General features: G+C 38.2%; 1 protein-coding gene across 1 annotated transcript in view; it reads left to right on the top strand.

Annotated features, from left to right (window-relative positions):
* The first annotated feature begins 489 nt into the window (after nucleotides 1-489).
* COL1A2 (collagen type I alpha 2 chain) overlaps nucleotides 490-24,818 on the top strand; it is a 36,708-nt gene continuing 12,379 nt past the window's right edge. Inside the window, exons 1-33 of the mRNA XM_060020517.1 lie at nucleotides 490-524; nucleotides 1,680-1,884; nucleotides 4,380-4,390; nucleotides 4,991-5,005; nucleotides 5,652-5,687; nucleotides 6,820-6,912; nucleotides 8,253-8,306; nucleotides 11,111-11,155; nucleotides 11,245-11,298; nucleotides 11,390-11,443; nucleotides 11,760-11,813; nucleotides 12,234-12,287; nucleotides 12,820-12,873; nucleotides 14,498-14,542; nucleotides 14,836-14,889; nucleotides 14,990-15,034; nucleotides 15,698-15,751; nucleotides 16,263-16,361; nucleotides 16,487-16,531; nucleotides 16,639-16,737; nucleotides 17,158-17,211; nucleotides 17,371-17,478; nucleotides 17,848-17,901; nucleotides 18,003-18,101; nucleotides 19,024-19,077; nucleotides 19,526-19,624; nucleotides 20,004-20,057; nucleotides 20,549-20,602; nucleotides 20,757-20,810; nucleotides 21,080-21,133; nucleotides 22,116-22,160; nucleotides 23,332-23,430; nucleotides 24,619-24,726. Coding sequence (XP_059876500.1) covers nucleotides 1,815-1,884; nucleotides 4,380-4,390; nucleotides 4,991-5,005; nucleotides 5,652-5,687; nucleotides 6,820-6,912; nucleotides 8,253-8,306; nucleotides 11,111-11,155; nucleotides 11,245-11,298; nucleotides 11,390-11,443; nucleotides 11,760-11,813; nucleotides 12,234-12,287; nucleotides 12,820-12,873; nucleotides 14,498-14,542; nucleotides 14,836-14,889; nucleotides 14,990-15,034; nucleotides 15,698-15,751; nucleotides 16,263-16,361; nucleotides 16,487-16,531; nucleotides 16,639-16,737; nucleotides 17,158-17,211; nucleotides 17,371-17,478; nucleotides 17,848-17,901; nucleotides 18,003-18,101; nucleotides 19,024-19,077; nucleotides 19,526-19,624; nucleotides 20,004-20,057; nucleotides 20,549-20,602; nucleotides 20,757-20,810; nucleotides 21,080-21,133; nucleotides 22,116-22,160; nucleotides 23,332-23,430; nucleotides 24,619-24,726 — 1,971 coding nt within the window. The 5' untranslated portion in view covers nucleotides 490-524; nucleotides 1,680-1,814. The remainder of the gene's footprint in view (nucleotides 525-1,679; nucleotides 1,885-4,379; nucleotides 4,391-4,990; nucleotides 5,006-5,651; nucleotides 5,688-6,819; nucleotides 6,913-8,252; nucleotides 8,307-11,110; nucleotides 11,156-11,244; nucleotides 11,299-11,389; nucleotides 11,444-11,759; nucleotides 11,814-12,233; nucleotides 12,288-12,819; nucleotides 12,874-14,497; nucleotides 14,543-14,835; nucleotides 14,890-14,989; nucleotides 15,035-15,697; nucleotides 15,752-16,262; nucleotides 16,362-16,486; nucleotides 16,532-16,638; nucleotides 16,738-17,157; nucleotides 17,212-17,370; nucleotides 17,479-17,847; nucleotides 17,902-18,002; nucleotides 18,102-19,023; nucleotides 19,078-19,525; nucleotides 19,625-20,003; nucleotides 20,058-20,548; nucleotides 20,603-20,756; nucleotides 20,811-21,079; nucleotides 21,134-22,115; nucleotides 22,161-23,331; nucleotides 23,431-24,618; nucleotides 24,727-24,818) is intronic.

The following is a 24,818-nucleotide window of genomic DNA, read 5'->3' as shown; positions in this document are numbered from 1 at the left end:
GGAAAGAAAGGAAAAAAGATGAGCAAGGAACTACAGCCCACTCATTTCTGTTTGGTGGAGACAGAATTGACCTAAAGATGCCCCTTTTGCACTGACTTCTGGGAGAGAATGGCTGCCTCATTGCGGGGGCTGAGCAAGCAGAGGCACAGCGCGGACCGATGGCCTTTCCTCTGGACCTGGAATGCCATCTCAGAAGGGTTGGGGAAAGGGCCATCCACTGAAGCTGACTGCACTCAGTATTCTAGATTCTCAAGAGTTCTGGCCTCGCATTTCCAAGGCCTCAGGGTCCTCTCCTCTCCCTGGTGGGGGGCAGAGAGTGGGAAGCGTCCTCAAGGGGAGAAGGAGCTCTCTCCCTAACGTGGGTGGTGGGGAGAGAACTAACACCCACGTTGGTGGGAGCTCCGCTTGAGGTGTTACCAGAGAAGACAGCCTGTATCCCAAACTCAAATTAGAAGTCCCTCTAGATGGCCTAGGCGTTTTCTCCAAGGTGTGGAGATCAGCTGGGAGGTGCTTGGGCGTTTCCCGTAAGTGTGGAGTCGGTGAATGAATGCGCAGAGAGGACAAAAGGGATGGCGGGCGGCGCCTCACTGGGGGCTTATCTAAGTCTAGGCTCGGGCTGTAGCTGGTAAATCCAGACAAGGAGTCTGGAGAAGAGGAGGGGGAGACTGGAAACCCGAAGGGGAGGGGGTGGACTTTTCCACCGCAACCTCAGAAAGAGACTGCGAAGTAAGAAAGGAGTCCGTGTTGGTCAGTTGCAGTCACTTTGCAGGGCCAGATAATCCCCAAAGCCTCGGTTTAAAATCAGCCTCAACAGAGGGAAGCGAGGAGGTCGTATGATTTCTCCCGTGGCTCGGTCTAGTCTGGTGTGCGCAAAGCACATCCTCCCTGGTGCTGGATGCCACGCTGACCCTAGCCCTCTTCCCTCCCCACCCTCCCAACGGTGGGCGTCCTCGGACTCCAAGTAAACCCTCCACCGACAGAACCCCCCTCTCACCCTTTCCCGGAGCCAGAAGAGAGAGAGAGCGTTACTGCTGAAAAAGTGGGCGCACAGACGCCCCAGAGAGGGAGAAAAGCTGGGCGGGGGTGGGGGCGGGGTGGAGGGGGCGGAGGGAGGGCGGCCTCGGGCTGCGCCACGCAGTCGGATCCTGCTCCCTGGTCCCCTGCCCCCTCCGCGCCCGCCGGCCCTCCGCCCTGCCGGTGGCCCGCAGGGCACCAGGTAGGCAGAGCTGGACAGCTCCTGCTTTGATCTCTGGGCTCCAGTCCCTTCTACAGCTGCCCGGCTGCCCGGCTGCCCGGAGATCTGAGAACTCTGCCCACGTCGGTGTCAGCAGAGCTCTCCGACGTGTACAGAAGTGTTTCCAAACTTGGGAAGGGCGGGGTAGGGCCGGGGGAGATGGGGAGGGCGGAGGTATGCAGACAGCGAGTCAGAGTTTCCCCTTGAAAGCCTCAAAAGTGTCCACGTCCTCAAAAAGGATGGAACCAATTTAAGAAGCCAGCCCCGTGGCCACGTCCCTCCCCCCTCCGCTCCCTCCTCTGCGCCCCCGCAGTCTCCTCCCAGCTGTGGCTGCCCGGGCCCCCAGCCCCAGCCCTCCCATTGGTGGAAGCGCTTTTGGAAGCACCCTCGGGCCAGAGAAACTTTGGCCGTATAAATAGGGCAGATCCGGGCTTTATTATTTTAGCACCAAGGCGGCAGGAGGTTTCGGCGAAGTTGGGGGTACTCGCCACGACTGTATGCCTGCGCCCGCCAGGTGATACCTCCGCCGGTGACCCAGGGGCTCTGCGACACAAGGAGTCTGCATGTCTAGGTGGTAGACATGCTCAGCTTTGTGGATACGCGGACTCTGTTGCTGCTTGCAGTAACTTCGTGCCTAACAACATGCCAATGTAAGTGCCTTCAGCTTGTTTCGGGCAGTCTGGGAAAGAGGTTAGATGGGTGGGCACCTGGTCTGAAAAGGAAAACCTAACAAAGTTCTAGATACAGCTTGGAGGGAAGGCTCTCTGGCATGTGGAGACACGCTGGCATTTATGAGAAACATGGAAAATACTTTAGAAATGAAAACAAAAAAGGCTCGACTCTCGCCAAAAGTTAGGGAACTTTTCTCTCAACTCAGAGTGAACCTGTTAACTTGATCTGGATCCTCCAGTTAGTGAAGCTCAAAGGGAGCAGAAATCCTTTTCCTTAAGGATGAGATATTAACTGACATGATGAAGGAAGGCAGAGGCCTCAGCCTAAAAGGCCCCCAAACTGCACTGATGCCCACCTTGTGAAACTTGAGGCCTGGTTTAGAAAGCCCTTAATTTAGTAATAAAAAAACTCACCTCCTAAAGGCTTTTCTCTTCTGGGTGTTTTAAGACTGGTCTGGATGATGATGATGATGACGATGATGATGATGACGACCACCAGGCGCCCTCTGGAGGGGGACAATGAGAGCACAGGGGTCCAGGGCTTAAGGTCTATGGAATCCCCATTTAAAGACTCCACAGGTTTATACAGAGAATGATCTGCATTTCTCACTGAAGCCAATCCCAATAGCTAGTCAGTGTATCCTGGGAAGAAAAATGGATACATTCTGAAAAGTAAAATTAGCTTCTCATTTCATTACCTGGTCATGGAAATGGTAACATTATTTAGCTAAAATCTGCCCTGCCTTTTGTTGAGCCAGAGTTCTCTCTTTAATATGTTCCCAAAGACAGGCATTCTGAACATAGCAAGTTGGGAAATATCAACACTGATCTGAGATTCAGGAGACCCGGTTTTTCCCATGCCAACAATTTATCATGTGACCTTGGGCAAGTCAAACCGAGCCTTTTCTAAAATGCAGGATAGAAATTGGATGGACTCCAAGGCTGCTTTCCAGCTGTAGGTTTTATGACCAGATTTCCATGTTAAGATAGAATGAAGAAAATCAGTCTGGTTTTGCCTTGAAAATGGCTGACTAATTACCAAAGACACTGATTTGATGGGGTAAGAGGGGGATCTGGCCACACCCAACACTCTAAAAGTTTGCTCCACCCACATGCCACGGTGTATTACTGATGCATTTGTGTGTGTATGTGGGTTTTCTCCCTTCATCTACTTTTAGTATACACACTGTGAATGCTAAGGAATAGTTGCATTGAACAAATTCATATTACCAAGTTCATTTTTTTAAATGAGATCTGAGGGTGGCAGGGGGAAAGAGTTGTCTCCTAAAGATGAAAATAGACCTAGGAAAGTTTGAAGGTACAAAGGGCAATTCACCTTCTGATCAACATCCAACTACAGTCTGAATAAAAGTTACCAAACACACATTCTTCAAAGTGGCTCAGTCTGAATAATTAAAAGGCAAATTTCCAAAATCATAAGAACTTCTGTTAATCAAGTCCAGGCATAATTATTCTTCCTACTGATGAACACAATGAAGTAAACATATCATTTTCCTAATTTAAAAGTAATTCTCATAAATTGCCCTTAAATGTCAGTGCTGGATATGGTCCACCCTCCTGAACTGTGACTGTTGCAGCAGCTGTTCCCACTCCAAATGACACAATTCTTGGCCACCTAATTAAAGCAATTTTTAGGGGTGATTCATTTTGTTGCCAGCTTGGCCTTATATCCTGTGTTAACCTATAATTTTTATACCGTAGGAGAGGAATTCAGTCTTTAAAGGCTTATAGCAATTATGGCAAAGGGGGAGGATATTCCTTTAGTGTATTTTTCCCATTATTTTTCTAGATCTTTAATCCACAGTTTTTCCATTTATACAGAGCAATTCCTCCTCGGGGACAAAAGTGATACACATTGGTAAAATGACCTTACCTAACTTAAGTGAACCTATTTAAAGCAAAATTTCAGATGTCCGAATGAATCCATTTTCATGGTGACTTATTTGCAAATTAGACCTTTTGAAAAAGGACATTAAGAATGGTACAAACTCTGTAACGTTAATGTTTTAGAAAAAAACTTTAGGTAACGTACTTTCCTAAATTTCCCCCTTTTAAAATTTTTAAGTATCAAAAATTGTCTAATACAAATTATTTCCTCATCAATACACTGGTTTTGCTCATATTCAGTGATTCACCTGTGCAATATAGCATCTTAATTACTAAACATTAGACACATTAATATTTCACAGCATTTATAAAGTAGTAAATAATTAACAATTTAATTCAAAATATACTTACATATTAATATTGAAAACAAATCATCCTGCTGATCCCTGCCATAATTTTGATGTGCATAATTTCTAAGTCATTAGAATATTCTTAATAAAAAATACAATTTGTCCTTTAATTAGGTAAGTCAATTTTATAGACTAATATACCCATTTGTTAGTCACTGCTAGTGATCAATGAAATAATACTAATAATTATTTCTTTCTTTCCCCTTTCCTCTATAGCTTTACAAGAGGTGAGTAAAATTATTTTTTGAATTTGTTATTTTAGACTTTGATTGCCTTGGCCCCAGTAATGTCTTCTGTGGGGAAGGAACAGGAGGCTGTATTGATATTGACTAACTCGAATTTCCAAAATAATCATCAGGAGTTATGGTAGTCAATCCTTTCTGGCTGCCTTAGAAAGTACCCACCCCAATTTCTGAAATGGGCGGGGCTACTGAATAAGACCACCCTAAAACGAACACCCATAAGAAAAGAGAGTAAATTATCCAGTGGAAGTTTGGGTTTTAGCATCAGCTGCTACGAACTAGAAGACTTCACCAAGCTAGAGAATTTTATCACTCCCTTGGAATCATTTGCAAGATTATTATGAACAAATTCTTAGTTCATGAATTGAATTTGAGGCATAATTACAGATAAGTATATATCTGGATTCTATATGTATTTTATTTTATTTATTGGTAAAATTTAAAATTGTGCTTTGAGATATTACGATAATAGTAATGCAAAATATATATACTCTGTAGGTATGTTTGTACACTACATGGAAATGGGAGCCATTTTAAAATTTATATAATCTTCCTCATAATAATCCTTTACTTATTCTTTTCTAGGCAACTGCAAGAAAGGTAAGAATCCAATACTTCTCCATAGTACTTGAAATGATCAGCGATAACTTACAATTTAACTAAATTTATGGTACACTACAGAAGGAAAATACTTTGTCAAGGTTTTGCCCACATGAATATGCATTAGCTAAACCATAAAATAAAACAGCTTTGATGTGCAAGATAACAAAGCTTTATTATCTTCCAGAGTCATCTCTAATTATACTTACATTATACAACTGGTGATTTACGTACTAAAGGAAAAGAAAAGACTTGTTTTTGTTCTGGAGATGGAATGGGTATTATGTTAATTATACGTGATAAACAAAAGTTTATTTTAAAGGGCTTTGACTATATAAATATGCTGTTATCGATGTTACAAAATGATAATTTTATCCACAGAAATCATCTTTCTAAAAATAGTGGTCATGATATTGGCCTAATGCTGGAGACTATAGCCTCCAATCTCCCAGTTTAAACAAATTACATGTAATTATAATAAAAACAAAATACTTTTGTCTATTGTATTGTGCCATTTTTATAGCCACTATCTAATAACATTATGGTTAGATCAGCCTTACCGACTAATTATTATCACGAATGTTTTGCTCATTCACTGGAAATTGCCTAGACATTTATTACTGTGCTGTTTCTACCTTCCTCATAGGGCCCAACTGGAGATAGAGGACCACGTGGAGAAAGGGTGTGTAATTTTTAAACTATTAAAGGGCTTTGGCCCATATTTTAATAACTACATATTAGAAACTACAGGAGACTGACAATTTATAAGGATATTATGTATCCAAATAATTGCCTACCTTTAAAGCAAATAATGCCTTACAGAAAGTGAATAAGCATTATTATATATAATCAATATTCTTTTTAGGTCAAGATTATCCTTTAAGAAAGTAGAACTATTACAGACAGCCATATTCTTTGCATGGTCTATCTTTCTTTGTTTTTAGTTGACCTGTCTAAAACATACATAATGGAAATACATCTACCTACCACCACATGGCCCTTCTCTTTTTAACATGTTTTGTTTGCTTTTCAAGTAAGATCTCTTATCTAGGCTGGGAATAATAGTTAAACAGCAGCCAACAACATGTTTCTGTCTAAATTAATAAATGTACAAGTTAGGCTTGCATTTTATTCATCGTATTCTTAGATCTCCTTGCTATGCTTATGTGGCAGGTATAACCACATGGTTTCATTATATGACACTTTCATCAGTATATAAATACCTATACCTTGTATCCATCGAGAAGTGCAGACCTAAATGTATTCCACTCAAGCAATCTATTAGAGGTAGGGTTATGTCAGTAAATTACTTTAACAACATAAATAGTGTTAATAGTAGGAAATCTGCAGGATTTTCTACCCTGTGATAAAATAACTATTAATTATCATATCAATTAACCTGCTTTTCACACATAACATACCAAAACAATTGAGTAAGTTCATCAGTCAGAAACTGACAATCAATGTACACAGTACATCACTGTGCACTGTTAACCATATGAATTTATAGCTATAAATTTTAGCTATAATTTTTATCTTCATTTGAATACTGGAGCTCCGTTATGAATTAATATCCAATGGCTGACATAGTCCTCTTCCAAGAGGAACTATCCTGTCTTGTGTCTTCTTCGGACACCAGCTGCTAAACCTCCTTCTAAAATAGACACATGTCAATAGTGGCAAATATGGCATTTTAAATTTCCACACCACTTGTACATTCTGACCAACTGATCTTACCACATGTATTCTGAGGTCTCCTTTAGGTTTCTGCGGAGTCTGTCTAGCCCTGACTTAATTCACTTTTTACATAACAGGGTCCGCCAGGCCCACCAGGCAGAGATGGTGATGATGGTATCCCAGGCCCACCTGGTCCACCTGGTCCTCCTGGTCCCCCTGGTCTTGGTGGGGTAAGGTGTCTTAAGTATCCTTAACTTTTAGCTAACTCAGTTTCTTACACCTGTGTTGGAAGAAGATTCATTGTGGAATTTATTTTTAGTAGTTTTAAGGGAGAGTCTGCTATTTGGATATTAGTATAGTATTTTATTTCATTTCTTTGGTTTCTTCATTCAAGATTCTGCTTTGCCCGATGTCTTTGTGAGCGCTTGTCAATTACAGGACAGGTCTTTGTGTTCGCTGAAGGTAGCTGCAGCCCTCGTGACCATTATTTAATTTGGGAATTTAATATCTTTTATCAGTAGGGCACAAATAAGAGGTGTTGCATTATTAAAAAGTTTGATTAGATTGAATTATAAATGAAATCCCTGATCTTAAGCAATTTCACAAACATCCTACTCTTTTTATTCTCCTTGGCTTGAAGTCTACTGAACCAACATTCAAAGCAGTTTTTGGTTTAATTTGCTTGAAACTAATTTGAGAAAAGTACATTTCTCTTTTTCATTAATATCTTCTTTTAGCTTTATGCTTTAACAATGGTATGAGCGCCAAATGGCCTCACTGCAGGAAGGAAAACATATTTGCTTAATTGGTTAGCACTATGAATCAGAAGCCTGATTCTAATACCCAACTGTACGCCAGTAAAATAAGACCTTTCTCCCCCAAAGATCTTATTATGATTGCTTATCTACTGAGTGCATTAAAAAGCACCTTTCTTAATAGGTCTACCACTGTAAGAGAGATCTTTAACAGTAAAGCTATTACTGTGAACTATTTTTTAAAAGTTTAATCTTCCAAGGGGCATTTTAATTTAATTTTCCTCTAAACTTTAAAACTCTTTATATCCTTTTTGAAACTACAGCAAGAAAAAGGTCTCTTAGTCATTTTGTGTAGTCATGGAGGAGCAGGGCAACAGGTAGAAATATAAAGTTGTTCTCTTGGGTTCTGCTTAATTTATCAGGGGCCCTCACTGACTTTTAAAGTTTAGAAAACTGTCTTCCTCAGTGTACAGGTAGGGGGTGGGGATTTGAGTGAGAGGGTTAACAGGGCAGGAAAAGTTTCAAAAATAAGGTAGGGAAGCTCCCTATTTCAAACTAGGTGTGGACTAAATTTTAAACTTGTATCTCTCCTGAATTTTTAGGAATTTAGCTCAATATGGAAGTCTAAACTAATAATATGTCAGAAATACTGCTTCCTTTTAAACAATAACAGAAAAATCTTTAGTACAATGAGAAAATGAACTACATGGCCAATAGTTATTTTTACATATATATATATATATATATATATATATATATATATATATATATATATATTTTTTTTTTTTTTTTTTTTTTTTTTCCCCCCCATCTAGAACTTTGCTGCTCAGTATGATGGAAAAGGAGTTGGAATCGGCCCTGGACCAATGGTATGCTTATCTCTTTTTATCTAGCCAAAAAATTACTGAATAGAGAATTTACTTTATGTTAAATTTCACATTGCCATTTATTTAGCTACCTAGTTTAATACTCAATACTCAGATCAGATAAAAGCAGCAGCTCTCTTTGTATTCAAATCTATAAAAATCTAAGCCTAGGTTAGGGGGTTTGATTTTTTCTACAAACATGCCTCCTTAGGATAGATCAGATATTTATATATCCAAGAAATAATCTCTGGACATAGTAATCATAATTTAGGTAAACCAACTTAATTCAGAAAAGTAATCACTCTAATTTTTTTATTCACTTTAACATTGCCTCGAATTTGAAGCAACCCACAGAGACGCAGAACTATTAAGTTCTATGAACTTGCTGGAAAGGATCAGCAAGTTCTAGAGTAGCCCGTTCATTTTCTAGGTAGAGAGTTTAAGCCCTTTCCCAAGGTCATATATGTGGTTAATGACAGAATGCCAGGCAAGATGTCTGATATTCAACATCATGGCTCATGTATCCAGTACTTGAATAAAACATTACTTTATTTAACAAGTATTTACCAAGTTGGTCTTCGGTAAGACCCAAACTATATTATGCATTTGGGATATAGCAGTGAATATGACAGATTCCCGCCCTCCCTCAAGGAATTAACAACATAGGAAATGTTTCTTTTTATCCACCTTGATAAAAAATTCTTTTTTAAAGTCTAATTATAAATCAGTATAGGAGGGAATATGACTATGATGATGATGGTCTATCTTTAACAAGTAAACCTTCTAACAAGCATTAGTGAGATGTGTTAGGGGGAAAAAAAACTGATATGAGCATGCAAAATATATACTAGTATGTAAAAAATAGAGGGGAAAATTGCTGGAAATAAAAATGTTAAGTTGATTAAACACTGCAGTTTAGTACATACCCACACATAATTTAGTGATTTTTAATTAATTGTTTGCAAACAAAGGTATTTATATGCCCAAGTTAAGATAGTCTTTAAAATATAAATTTTACCTGGACAATGCATTCAGTGCTCTGTCTTCAAAAGATGTTCTGCTGGAGCTAATGGTCCGCAATAAGCTAATACACGGTAAGGGCAAGACGATATTTTCTGTAAATTAAAACTCTCACTTGAGAAGTAATATGCCGTTAATTGATGATTTCCAATTTCCTGATTTTGCATGGTAATTTAAAACATTCATATCTGAAATGAAGAAGTAGAGATTTTCTTTTGGCTTTGTTTATATTGGATATTTGAAATCAGCCATTTCAGCTAATGCTGGACATTAGTCAGTTTTAAAGCAGTACCTATATCTCAAGAAGAAGCTAAAAAGAAAAAAAAGTAAAGCATTAATTAAAAAAAAAAAAGCCTACATAAGCCTGGAAAATTAATATGGATTTCAGATTCCCCTGACTTTGGAACATCTCTCTGGGGGGCATATAGCAGAGTGTTTTACTTTTAAATATCAGTGAAATATAATTTAAGCTTGCACATTCACACACATTCACAGACATATGTAATCAACAGATATGTTTCACAAATAGGAGAGGTAGGCAGCAATAAAGCATTAAAATAAATTTCCATGTTGGAAAATCAATAACTATAAAACCCCACAGGGTCCTTCTCTGAATTAATGAATAATCATCATCCATCTCACAGCCTCCACAAAATAAACTACCTTTTATGTAAATGAAATTGTTGCAAATACATGGAAAAATGAATAAATATAATTAAAAATTCATGGTGTCAAGGAAAATTATTTTTAATGGACACCTAAAAATATTATTTTGATTGAAAAGTGACAGTTTCTTTTAACTTTGAAACAATTTCTAAAACCAAATAAATAACTCATAATTAAGATGATGAGCTTTTTAATAAAATCCATATTATTTGACTCTAGGCATTAATACAGTGGGGCAGACTTGACTGCAGAGTCCCCATGCTTGATGTGTCGTGAACAAATTAACTGAGACTTGTCTGTGCAATATATTCAGCATTAGAGGAATGGCCCCTACAGAAGAGTTTGCACAGGCCTTGCAAAGGGGAGTCACAATGTGTATTTAGCTTCCAAACTAGTAACACTCTGTTTTACTCTGTGTGCTACAGAATGAAGAACAAAGGCGAAAACAATCTGCTGTCATTTGGGCCATATTTTCAATAATAGTAGCATATGATAGATTCTTCCAGTAGGATGTTTCAATAATATTTTATTTTTCCTTCACCCCTTACTATATCCACTTTTGCTTGACATTTTCATCAGTCACCAATAGCCCTTAAAGGAGTTGTAAGGTTATAACAAACCTCCCTCTAATCATTAAGAAAGACTTTTGATCCTTTTCAATTTATGCCCCTTGTGGCAATAAAAATATCAATTTCTTAGCTGAGTATGATATGAGGAGATGACATATGATAAGGAAATCCAAATGGAAATGCTTCGTCAGCTGCATGAACGGCAGTTGTATATTCTGTACTGTGCAAAGACTGAGTCACTTCATTGCATTAGAGCAATCTCAATATGCCCAATTGTGCACAACTTGAAGCAACCTGTGGCCACCTCATCTACCTGAGTTCTGATTTGGATTAGGAGGGGCAAAGGTGAAAGCAAAGGCAGAGAAAACAGTGGAGGAAACTTGGGTCCTTAAATGCTTCCTTGAGAGGAACAAAAACTGTGAAATGAGACCAGGACAATTCTGTTCATTTGTCCATCACAAAACGTCTATGGCACTACTAAGCTAGTCCTGTCTAACCCAACCCGAGGCCATGACGACTTGTCAGGGCTAACTATATCTGTCCTCTTTACAGGGTTTGATGGGACCTAGAGGCCCTCCTGGTGCATCTGGAGTCCCTGTAAGTACCGAAAGCTTGTAATCTCTCTTATGTAAAAAAGACAGAGAATTAAATAAAGGCTTGGAATGTGACATACTGTTTTTTCTTAGGGCCCTCAAGGTTTCCAAGGACCTCCTGGTGAGCCTGGTGAGCCTGGTCAAACTGTGAGTACTTTTCCCCCTTTGTGATAAATATTTTTTTCAAGAAGTTTCTTAATATAGCATTAACAAAACAATGGGTCTCCCATTTTCCTAGGGTCCTGCAGGTGCTCGTGGTCCACCTGGCCCTCCTGGCAAGGCTGGTGAGGATGTAAGTATTTACTCGTAAGCATTTCCAAATGCCATTTAAATACTCCTGCCTCAACAGAATTTCTAGATTCAAATTAAGTATTCTGCCAAAAGCTGAATATGCCTGACATAATTTTCCCCATATGGATAATAACATTTTAATGAAATAATAATTAATTTTCTTATATTTAAGGAAATATAATTGTTAATTAAATATATATTTGGATCCACATTTTTACATGATGCCTTTTTTCCCTGTTGTAAAAACCAAGATGCACCGACTATCATCTGATAGTTTACCAAGAAAGGGTTTACCCTATGATGCTTTCATGTTTTAGGGTCACCCTGGAAAACCTGGACGACCTGGTGAGAGAGGAGTTGTTGGGCCACAGGTGAGATTTTTTTACAACAGTATATAGTCCAAACATCAGAGGTATCTCGTATATAAGATTGTTGCTAAAACTAGAATCAGACTAAGTGGCAACATAGAAGTCATACTTATAACACTCACTGAAGGCATCTGACAAATAAAGGAGCCTAGTTAAGAATGCATACAGGTTTTATTAATGCAAATAATGTAATATTAATGATGGTGAGCATCCTTTAAACAACTAAATTGTGTGTTCTACAAGTACCATAGTATTAGTTACTCAAATTAGAGCAACTTATTTGCTGCTCTGTGCTTACACATATACTAGTCTTTGATTCCAAGCTTGGACTTTGATGAGAAGAAGCACTTTGGAGGGAAGAAACCATCGTCTTTTTATTTAGGACAAAAGTGTCATTCGTCGTCTTCTATGTTTCTTTTTAAGGGTGCTCGTGGTTTCCCTGGAACGCCTGGACTCCCTGGCTTCAAGGGCATTAGGGTGAGCACATTCTTTACCCACAGAAGAGAAAATGTTGATTACTTTTAGTAAAAACCTCAACTATATTTAAACTCCTGGATGACACATATTTGCTTCCAAATTCCTGGAATTTGCCGGAGTGGAGAGAGAGTTAAAGGGTAAGGGGGCCGGAAAGTAAAGTGGGGTGTAGTTTTTTTTTTTTTAAGTCTGTTCATAGCTTCCAAGAAAGGAGGATCCCTACACGGAAAATGGTATAAAATGGGTATAACTTAAGAGGTATTTAAAGCCCTCTGAAGATCATAAAATTATTAATGATGGAAAGTACATGAGAGAGCATCTAGATCTTTATCCTTCCCTTTCAAGTGTAGGGAGGTTTAGTGACTTACCTAGGGCAGCAGAGGGAGTTTGTTGGGAGCTGGGGCAATGGGACTCCATTCTACAGAAGCAGTCACAAGATTCACGCAGGAGATATTAACTGCAAAGATACAAGATGTTTGAGTTGACCAAACACTGTAATGGAATAGCATTTTAATAATAAGGATTTGCCTTTCAGGGTCACAATGGTCTGGACGGGCTGAAGGGACAGCCTGGTACTCCAGGTGTGAAGGTAAATACTAAATCAGAAGCACTGTTTTTAAAAAAATTTTTAAAAAATTGATTGTAATTTCCCATTGCCATCAGAAAGTATATTTTTACTGAAGGCTAATCATATTCTGAAGCATATCTTATTTCCTCTTCAATACTTTAAATCCTTCAGTGGTGAGGACTATGGGATTCTGTAACAAAAGGCCAATTATTAATAATATTTATTTAATTCAATATCTATTAAGCAATTGAGATTAAAAAACATGTCAATAATTTCTTCCTCCATTTCCTTTCCTCCTATAATTTTAGTCGATCTCTGCAGCCAAAATAAAAGTAAATAAACATATAATCAGATACTAGAACACTATGTTATTTTAAATAGTAAATTCTCCTTTGCCATGCACTAATTACATGGGTACATTCATGTCACAATATACTTTTCAACCTCTTTCCTGTGATTTATCTGTGCACACTCAAAAAAATTTTAATTAGGTAATTAAAGTCTCAGAAGTGTGTTATCTCTTGGCTGGGCTCTTCTCTGACAGCATTTTCAACTATAAAATGTTCTCTCTCCTATTAAGGAGATAATGTGATATTAAAGTGAATACCAACGTAATCACAAATTAATGAGTAAGGAATACTAGTGGGACCAGAAATGAACATGAATATGGAGAATCCGTTCTAACTTTCCAGCTGCCACACCAATGGATAAGGTCAAACTCATTCTCCCTGGAGCCTAATATAAGAGCTCAGACTACTGATCACAGCATCATAAAATGTTAGGGCTGCAAGGAGCTTTGGAGACCCTCTCATTTTTCAGATGAGGGAAACTGAGGCTTATAAAGAATGAATGACTTGCCCAAAGTCACACATCTAGAAGTTAGAAGGGCACAGGCTAGAATTCCTGACTCCCACTCTAGTGCTTACTCACAAAGAATACACTTCAGATAGAATCCTAGAAATGAAGGGTCCTTAAATGGTCTCGAAAACCAGGTTTCCTCTATATCTAAATTAGATCATCTTGAAGGAAAGTTCCTTTTCATGTGCCATTGTATTAAATTACCACCAGCACCAGCATCACTACCACCACTACCCCACCATCACTACCACCACTACCCCACCAACATGGTTTTTACTCAAGATAAGAATGTAGACTGGAAAAAAAAAAAAAAAAGAATGTAGATTGGAAGTAAATAAGACAGTTTTATAAAATATTATGAAGCTTTAATTTTTCATGCATATTTTATAAAAATAAAAATACTGAGTGTTCAAAATAACTTTAAAGAGGGTAAATATGGTTATGTTGAAAGCAATTTATCCTATCATCTCTTTTTATGTTATCATTGCTAATATATAAGCCTAGTCTAAATGATATCCAAAATCTAAGGGGAAAATTGGAGAAAGGGTGAATAACACTAGACCACATCTCCCTCATTCTGTGATATTTGGTATTATCTAAATAAAAACCCATATTTTATAAATTTTTTAAATGTATGTGATTGGCATAATTGAGAAACAATCTATGTAAGAAATGTTACAAAATATATGAATGGTTGAAGTTGAAGTAATAGTGTAAAAATTACCAAATCAGAAGAAAATAATTAATATATATAATGAAAAAAACTCAATCTTTCTTTTCCATGTAGGGTGAACCTGGTGCCCCTGGTGAAAATGGAATTCCAGGTCAAGTAGTAAGTATTGATTACTTTACTATAAATCAAAAATGTGTACACTCTTTGCAAGCTGGAACTTCTTTAATGTTTTTGCTAATTACCATTTCCCTTGGCATTGTATTCTTTGATATTTTTCTAATAGCCTTCTGCATAGTTAATTGAAATCATTACCTTTTAGTTGGAATTAGAACAAGACCTATTTATTTCTAGTGGATTCTTGTGCATGTTGGAAATTGGAAAAAGGAAATGATGCCTGCAACTTTTTCTTAAATTAGCATTCTGGATTTCAATGGAAATATTTCTGCTTCTAGGGAGCTCGTGGGCTTCCTGGTGAGAGAGGACGTGTCGGTGCCCCTGGCCCAGCTGTGAGTGCTTCCACGTTTGTTCATTTTTATTCTTTTTAAAAATCTTCTAATAGGTTCCATTTAACTTTCCACTCGACTTTTTTCTTTATTTTCTTCATAGGGTGCCCGTGGAAGTGATGGAAGTGTGGGTCCTGTGGGTCCTGCTGTAAGTGGTGACACTGAGGAATTTGGAAGGGACTGAGAGTGTGGGATGGGAGCTATCTTCTTTATTAATTCCCTATGAAATAACACCATTTTAGACACCTTACCAAACGTTCTAAGAGGTCATTTAAAGGTTCTATTTATAAGAACTACTATCCCTGAGGTTTGTAATTGATAACTAAAGTAAAATCTACCTCACCTGGGATACCTGGAATGTCTTCCCTTGGATAACATACCAATGACAGCAGATTAGCTGTCAGTTTTCTCTTTGCCAACATTAAGTAAGATCAAGCCACTCTAAGCCACTTCAATCTTCTGTTGTTGTTTTGTTAATTTTTTTTTTCAATTGATGATCACTTTATTTAGGGCTTTTCTTTTTCCAATGTCGTTTTGTAGGCTTTAGTGCACAGGTCATACTTGTATTTTGTTAAACATTCCACTAATAACTTGATTTTTTATTTTTATTTTTTTAACATCTTTATTGGAATATAATTGCTTTACAATGGTGTGTCAGTTTCTGCTTTATAACAAAGTGAATCAGTTATACATATACATATGTTCCCATATCTCTTCCCTCTTGCATCTCCCTCCCTCCCACCCTCCCTATCCCATTGTTTTGTTAATTCGCTGAGAGGAAACTTCTTTCCACCTTCTTTTTTGATTTCAGGGTCCTGTTGGGTCTGCTGGCCCTCCAGGCTTCCCAGGTGCTCCTGGCCCCAAGGTAAAAATGCTGGTGACCATTGTCATTACCTTGATAAACATTTTATTGTGATGTGAAAGATAGGGACTGTGTTTGCATATAGATAATTACAGAACAGGAAGCTTAATTAGTCCCTCCTTCGAAATGGATACAGAGTGACCAGTTTTCTCACTCTAAACTTGAAATAGATGATCTCTCTGTACCCAAGCACTATGAGCATAGGTAGAGATGGCAACATGGAAACTGATTCCCTGGGGTTCCTCTGGGATACTCCCAAACTAGCTGGGACTGACTGGCTGAGAACCAGAGTCTCTACCAAGAGAGACAGAGGTAGGTGAAGACAGCAATGGTAGCCAAGATGGCAGAACCAGGCCAGGAAAATAGGAACACAAACCCCAACCTGTGGTACCAGATCAGATAAGGGAAATTATTGTAATTCTGAAGAACCTTCATAAAACTTGGCCACCTAAAAACAGAGATATGCTATTTCATTATTTGCTGACTAATGCCTCAACGTCATTCCTGTTTTTAGGGTGAAATTGGACCTGTCGGTAACCCTGGTCCTGCTGGTCCCGCGGGTTCCCGTGGTGAAGTGGGTCTTCCAGGTGTTTCTGGCCCTGTTGGACCTCCTGTAAGTAGCCACTGTCATTAACTTCATTGAGTAGAAGGAAGAAAACAAAAAGAATGAAGGTGGGGTCAAAGAAGAGCAGAAATACTCCTGTGAACCATATCTTTCTCCCTTCCTTTTCATCACAGGGCAACCCTGGAGCCAATGGCCTTCATGGTGCTAAGGGTGCTGCCGTGAGTATATGGCTAAAATGTGCTGCTGTGGTTTTAAAGGTATTTTAATGGATGCTGTCTCTCCTGCCAGTTGCCTCATGAGGGACCATGCTGCGTTTCTTTCCCAGGGCCTTCCAGGCGTTGCTGGGGCTCCTGGCCTCCCTGGACCCCGGGGTATTCCTGGCCCTGTTGGTGCTGCTGGTGCTACTGGTGCCAGAGGACTTGTTGTAAGTGGTCATGGCTGATGCTTTCATCATTCTGAAATACCAGCTCTACCATCACTTCATCCCCATCTAGACTTCGTCTTGTCGTCTTATCCTTATTTCTTCCTTAGTGTTTTCAGTGTGTATTTCTTCTGTAAGTTCAGGCACACTTATGTATACTCTCTCCCTCACACACACACAGACACTCCCCTTCTGCTATCCTAGAACATTACCCAAAGGTCAGTGAGGCACACTTCTATTATATCAGTCTTGTCCTTTCAACCAAGACCATTCCCCTGTAGGTCGTTTAAATATGAACTGAGCATATTTCTTAGAGAACTAAAGCTCTCTTTACTTTGATTTGTAAATAGCCCCTGATGTTTGTCTTCCAGAGAGTTGTGACAAATGTTTGTCATTTGACCACTGTTTTGTATTGGACCCTAGGGTGAGCCTGGTCCAGCTGGTTCCAAAGGAGAGAGTGGCAACAAGGGCGAGCCCGTAAGTAGTTCTATAATCACAATTTTATGGAGTTACTACTTTTTCAATCCAAAAAGTAATACTTTCACTTTTTTTAAGTTATTACTTTTTTTTCTAGCTAGATATGAACACAAATTTTACTTTTCCTGTGACCCCTTCTTTTGTTTTTTCATTAAATAGGGTGCTGCTGGGCCCACAGGTCCTCCTGGTCCCAGTGGCGAAGAAGGAAAGAGAGGCAGCACTGGTGAAATTGGATCCGCTGGCCCCCCAGGACCTCCTGGGCTGAGGGTAGGTTCCAAATGCTCTTGACACCCAGACACACCAGAGGCACCCATTCGTTGGGAATTGGTCAGAATTACTGAGTGCATTTTCTAGATGAAGGAAACATCTGCTTTCCATCTGCTTTATTAAATCACTGACTCTCAATTTGATATGTTATAAAATTGGTCTGGAAACAATGTTGACCTACTTTTTCAGAAGGTTTCCTCCACACAGTCCTTTGGGGTTTGGATGAAGTTTTTTGGTTTGGTTTGTAATTGTATCTCCCCCTTAAGGTCATCAAGATTTCTTGCATGCATGCCATGTTTCAATAAATTCTGCCCTACCTGATATAAGGATACTCTCCAATTCTTTTCTATTTCATGTACTTTGTTACAGGGAAATCCTGGTTCTCGTGGTCTTCCTGGAGCCGATGGCAGAGCTGGTGTCATGGTAAGTTGTCTATTACTCACATCCTGGGAAGGAACTTGATGCTTCTGGCCGTGGGTATGTCACTGGAGTTAACAACCTCCCCTCCCCTTTCTTTTTAATAGGGCCCTCATGGTAGTCGTGGTGGAACTGGCCCTGCTGGTGTGCGAGGTCCCAGTGGAGATTCTGGTCGCCCTGGAGAGCCTGGCCTCATGGGACCCCGAGTAAGTTTCAGATTGATTTTGAGCAAGTCACACCTAGCACTGTTTCCTTTCCTAAAGGGATGATTAATATTTGAAGACAACAATAAAAAAAACCAAAAATTAATTTGTTGGTAGACTTGCTGATGGTTCCCTTTTTAATTTAACTTTATCAAAGCCCAGTAGATATTTTGACGAATTTAGTTAGTTCATAAATTTCCTATTTATTACTTGATACAATGGCTGTGAGGTTTTTGGAAGAATAGATTTATTTTAATATATCCAAATTAGGTTGGTTCTCCTATCAGCATGAATCTTTTATCTCAATTTGTGAGTTTTATATAAGGTGTTCATGAAATATATTAGAACTATACATTATCAGTTTATTAGATTCATAAGTGAATCATTTTTCCAGCGATCACAAAGTGCTGTAATGTATTCAGCATCACACTAGCTATGGAGAAATGACCTTTAGATCTGTAGACACTCTAATCCATAGCAATAGAGTAATTTTTTGCCTCCATTATCTCTTACGGATGAGTATCAACTGTCATTGTACCATAAACAAGTAATAAAGACACCAAATATAGCAATTTAAAAAAATCCACTTTGAAAATTACTTACTAGAAGTATTTGTTTTTCTATTCTAAGGTAAAAAAATATATACATTTTGCACATATAGTATGTTGCTCAACAGTTTCTTGAGATATCTTTAAATGGATCAGTTGCACTAAAATTCAGTAAAAGGAAAGGCATTAAAAATAGAAAGAAGAAAGTTTTCAGAGCTCTTTCATACCTCCCAGCTAGTGGCTAATACCCCTAATGTTTTGCCCTAGTCAACAAACAAAAAGTGGGGGGAAAGTGCTTTTATGAGATTTCAATTAATTGGAGCCTTGAGTATATGTGTTAGAGTGCCAATAGGAAAGCATCCTCATTTATTTTATAGGGTTTTCCTGGTTCCCCTGGAAATGTTGGCCCAGCTGGTAAAGAAGGTCCGATGGTAAGTATCGCTTATATTTTCAAGGACACTTATTGCACCCTTATCAAGTGTTTCCTGTAGCTTATTTATATGTGAACACATTGAAAATATATATTAGCCACATACATATCTGAGAATGCAAAGTAATAGATTGTAATTACAGAGTCCAAATGAACACAGGAGCAAAAGGAGAGAAGGAAAAAGAAAAACATGGCAGGGAATATTGAAGCGGTGACAAGGGTATGAAAAGAGAGGAGAAAGAGGGAATTGTGTACATATGAGATTGACTTGGATGTGCATGTACCGACATCCTATTTAGAAAAGGAAAGTGGATTCGTAATTTATTGACACTTTATACAGGAAGCTCTATACAATCAGAAAATGATTCTGTTTCATCCTGTGGCAGCATCACAAGCTTGAGGTTGTGAGATCCTGTGCTGAGTAAACTTTAAATAAACTCTGGTTTCAGGGCCTCCCTGGTATTGATGGCAGGCCTGGACCAATTGGCCCAGCTGGAGCAAGAGGAGAGCCTGGCAACATCGGATTCCCTGGACCCAAAGGCCCCACTGTAAGAATCACCAGAACCTCTTCTCCCTTGGCACTTTTTTGCCACATTTCACCAAAACTCTTATTTCTCTCCTGCCTCAGTCCACTCTACCTCAAGGGGGTTCCTTTCAACACAAGAAAACTGCAAGCCACTTACCACAACAAAAGTTGACCTCCAGTGTATCATTGTTCCTGCTGAAAATCCACATCTTGAGTCATATGCTCCTGCAGACATAAGTGTACTTTATTGTATCTGGAGCTGCATGACGATGGATCATGCCTTAAATAACAGAATTCAAGGACTAGGAATCTAAAAAAAAGAAAAAAGGCAAGAAATTCACATTTCAAAATTGTCATGGTTAATTTGACATTAAATGTATTTTTTTTAATGTTTATTATAGGGTGATCCTGGCAAAAATGGTGAAAAAGGTCATGCTGGTCTTGCCGGTCCTCGGGTAGGTACTAACTTCTATGCGGCTCTATCCACATAGTATTCACGTAGGATACACATCTTTTGAGGCCATCTGATATCATTCCATCACTTTCTTTCTAAGATGGCATCCCCAAGCTTCCTTTTACCATCACAAAATGTCTTTTCTCTTTAACCACACTTATAAGGCAGTGAGCTATGATGAATCAGAATGTATATTAAGTCAAAAATATTTATGGATGCATTTGGTTTTTATTTAATTCATTTTATGATTAAAAGGCTATGAGTATGCTAGTAGCATTCTCTGACTTTCATAAATTGCCCTTCATCCATGGACTTCCTATGAGCCATATCACAAGTTAGTAGATAGTATTTGGGCCTTGGCCACAATGTGTTCAATTCATGCTGAAATAACAAGCTTTGTTGTGAGGAAGTAATACACGAGGGAGGCTTTGGGGTATCTTAAATTGTCTGACTCACAGGCAACTAACTGAGCCTTTCTGTTGAACATTTTAGGGTGCTCCAGGTCCTGATGGAAACAATGGTGCTCAGGGACCTCCTGGACCACAGGTGAGTATTTCTCTCACTCTCGCTCTATTTTGCACTAAAATGAATCTAGTCCCACAAAAATGGCCATCTCTTTTTTTCCAGTCTAAAAGTTATGTAGCTCAATAGCAATGGTGGCATATATCTCTATTTATGTAATCTTTCCTATCACTTTCAGGGTGTCTCAGGTGGAAAAGGTGAACAGGGTCCCGCTGGTCCTCCAGGCTTCCAGGTAAGTCAGCTAAAACATACAGACTACTGCTTTTGGTCAGACTCTCCAGCTGTAAATAACTATAACACTCTCCCCACCACACAGTACATGGTTTCAGAACTGAAGCAAAGAAGCGTACATTTTTTCAAGGCAAACTTTTCTGTAATCCTTTAATAACACATAATAGTTAGTGATCATGTTGATATTAGGTATTTCCCCCCAAAAAACAATTATTAGAAAATCCCCCAAATATAGCCATAAAGATTGAGGTTTGTCTTTTTCTCATCTAGGGTCTGCCTGGCCCTGCAGGTACAGCTGGTGAAGCTGGCAAAGCAGGAGAAAGGGTGAGTAAAGCAAGTGATAGTAAATTCGCCTAAACTTGGGACTTTCCCTCTGTTAAATACCCTACTGCAGTGCAATTATAATATGCAAAAGGAAACTTCATATTTCATATGTTAATGATAGTGTTCTACATATGTTGGTACTGATGGAGAGAATGAGCCAAGTTACTCATTTTCATTCAAATTACTTTGTTTTAAGGATTGAATGAAACATCACATTATGGAAGTACAATATCATGAACATTCCATTTAATAGCCTTACTTTTTGTATTGTTCTTGGTAATGTTAAAATACAAATTATTTCCCTCTCCATAGTAAAAAAAAATAAATGCACTGATTTTCCATCAAACTAGACCCTGAAAAATTGCTTTTAATGTTTTTCTTGGCATTCAGACATGACACTGCTATTCACAATCAGGGCATGAGTTCTGAGTCATTTTTTCTGTAATTGTGATGAATGTGCCTCAATTCAGTTACATTCTGTGGCCTGCTCTCCTTTGTCAACAGTGGGGCACATTAAGGAGACAGCTGGTCAGTAATAAAGGAGATACACTTGGGTATACAATTAACTAGGTAATGTGCAGAATATGATCATTTCTATTAAGAAAGCAGTCTGTTATATAACTAAAAATAGGCAATGTCTGATATTGTTCATCATCATTATTTATTATATTATCAAAGGAGATAGTCTTTTTTCACTTTTTAAAAAGCAATAAACCAAATAATGAGAGACTAAAATTTTCTGATACCAGGTTCTAGGATAGATATATATTTAATATCAGTGAAATTCTCACTTTTTTAAAATCTTTCCGTACACCACTGAAAGCTCTCTTGTTCCTAATAGCCTGTGTACTTATACACTCATGTAGGTAGAGCCTATCGGGCTTTATTTCACTCTCAAAACTTTTCTAAATATCATAAACATATGTGGATTTAGAGAACATACATAAGTTTCACACTTTATTTTTTCTCATGTTTTGCCTAGGGTATCCCTGGTGAATTTGGTCTCCCTGGTCCTGCTGGTCCAAGAGTAAGTGTTACTTAACTTTCATAAACTTCTTGCAATGTTTTTAAAACAAATGGTGCCTTCTCCTAAAAACTATTGGTGACCTTGTAACAGCAAACTCCTGACACTCTTCTGTAGTCAAACATAATCTGCAGAGAATATTCAATTTCTAAATTGACAGTAGACTTTTTATGTAATTGCTCATATTTCTTATTTAAAAACCACAGAATTATAAGAAACATAAATGAACTAATATAGGTATTATATTCAGTGATTTATACAAACAAGTATGATATATTTATGACAGTGGCTCGACCTGAGCTAAGGAAAAGTAATATCTTACTAAGATTTAAAATCAATTTTTCCAATGTGTATTGGTGTTCAAAGTCTAAAAGATGAAATCATGAGCCTACTTTTATTTTAAATATTAAATAAATTGATGTCATTTGTCTGTGGTCATTAGAATAACTGGAAAGATTAGTTGGCCCCTAAAGTATATTGTTATGTGGCTAGTTACCATATAGCTGGGATGCCCAAACAAATTTACTGTCATAGAGCCATAGTATCATAGAACCAAATTATGACAAGGGCCTTTGAAACAGTTGCAATGTGGGCTTAAATGTTAAATATTCTGGACCACAGAATACTATGTTGTAGTGATATTTACATGCAAATTGGGAAATATTTAGATAGATAGAAAGATAGACACACATACAAATACACACATTTTCATACATATATTCTCTGTTAACTATATTATAGCTGTTATATCACTATTGCATGCAATTGTATAAAGAGAGCATAGATATGAAATATCTAATCTTATTTACATCTGGCATTGCTATTCACCTAAAATGATGGTACTGTGCATAACTGGCATCTATTTTTACCTATGGACCTATCACAAAAAAAGGAAATGAATTCCAAAAGTTGAATATTACACTCTAAAAGCAACAAATTTTGGAGTTGTAGCCATAGAACATTAGAGCTGAATGAGACATTGGAGATTATCTCATCCCATCCCTTCATTTTACTAGTAGAGAAATTAAGGGAAAAATAATTATAATTTGCTAGTAAACTAGACATTTGGCAGAACTAGGATTCAAAAGCTAAACAAGTGTGAACTCTAATGTGTAAAATGGTATCTCTGAAAATGATGAACAGTGTAACACTTCTTCTAATCCCCTTTTCACAGGGGGAGCGTGGTCCCCCAGGTGAAAGCGGTGCTGCTGGTCCTACTGGTCCTGTTGGAAGCCGAGGTCCTTCTGGACCTGCAGGGCCTGATGGGAACAAGGTAAAACTTTGTTACATATTGCTGGTTTGGCCTAGTGTGCTCTAGAATAAGTAAATCCTTTACAGTAGTAAATGAATTGTTTCTCAGATTTTTTTTTAACTTATTTCCAGTTCTGTGATGATTTCCACCTCAGTAAATAACAATCTGATTCCAACTGACCTGAATTATTCCAAAAGAGGCAAAACCCCAGTGTTCTACACACATAAATGAATTAGTATGGGTTTTCACTCTTTTCTCATCACACTATTTATACTTTTGTCTTAATCTAGAAACATCGTATACATTTGGACACTATTTTTAGAGAATGAACTTTTACCTCCCCAACGTCCTACTTCATAAAGTAAAATTTCAAAAAGTAATCTAAATTTTAATAAGATAATTTTATGATGATAAAAATTAACTGGACAGTACATTCATCCCCAAAACATAAGCCTGAAAACTTGTGTTTCAAAATAGAATCTGTGGTTTAGATCTTAAAATAGATGGAATTACACATTTCTGAAAAACAGATTACTTCAACCACAATAAAGAGAAAGTAACATATTACTTCTGATTCTTACCTTTAAGGGGTAAAGATTTGCTATAAAAGGCTATTTTGGTATATGGAAGGATATTGGAAAAAATAAAATAAGGTAAGAGGGAGAGAGGAAGTAAGAAAGGAAATATTGGTTCTGTGAGAAAGTACTTTCAAAGGGTTTTATCTCAGGAGCTAGTCAACAGGTTTTAAGTATGTGGAATTGTAAGGTTTTATAAAAAAATGTAAGCTATAGTCCACACTCTTAAGAAGATTAGAATGTAAACATCTCCCCCGTTGATGAGGTCTCTTTCCACATTTCCTGTCTGAGCTAAGAGACTTCACCTTGAAAAACGTTTGTGGGCATTTTTCACTCTCTGCCTTCCATTGTCGTACCCTCTTCTCTCCCATGCCTGACTCCCTTAAGAGGACTGGGAGCAGGTTATAGAAAAAATCACAGGCACCCATCCTACTACCCTCTTCTCTTTAGTCACTGTGTCATTAACAGCATCTTCCTCGGTTATATTCTCCCTCCTTTCAGTAGGCCTCCTTTGTGTCTAAGCAGGCGAGCATGCTATCCATTAAATGTTTAAATTGGAATGCTTCAAGAGTTTGGCTCTTCATTTTCTTCTTGTACCACAGAAATAACTGATTTCACATGTGTTTGATTCAAGGGCGAACCTGGTGTGGTTGGTGCTCCAGGCTCTGCTGGTCCATCTGGTCCTAATGGACTCCCAGGAGAAAGGGGTGCTGCTGGCATACCTGGAGGCAAGGGAGAAAAGGTAGCCTCTCAGTGTTTGACCTCAATACATATTGTTGATGAACTCTCACAAAGAAGGCTGTGCAAGGTCAACTTTTTTTTTTTTTTTTTTTT

Source organism: Delphinus delphis, chromosome 9 (genome assembly GCF_949987515.2).
Source record: "Delphinus delphis chromosome 9, mDelDel1.2, whole genome shotgun sequence".
NCBI lineage: Eukaryota > Metazoa > Chordata > Mammalia > Artiodactyla > Delphinidae > Delphinus > Delphinus delphis.
Note: the sequence above shows the minus strand (reverse complement) of the source record. Positions and strands in the feature narration are given on the sequence as shown.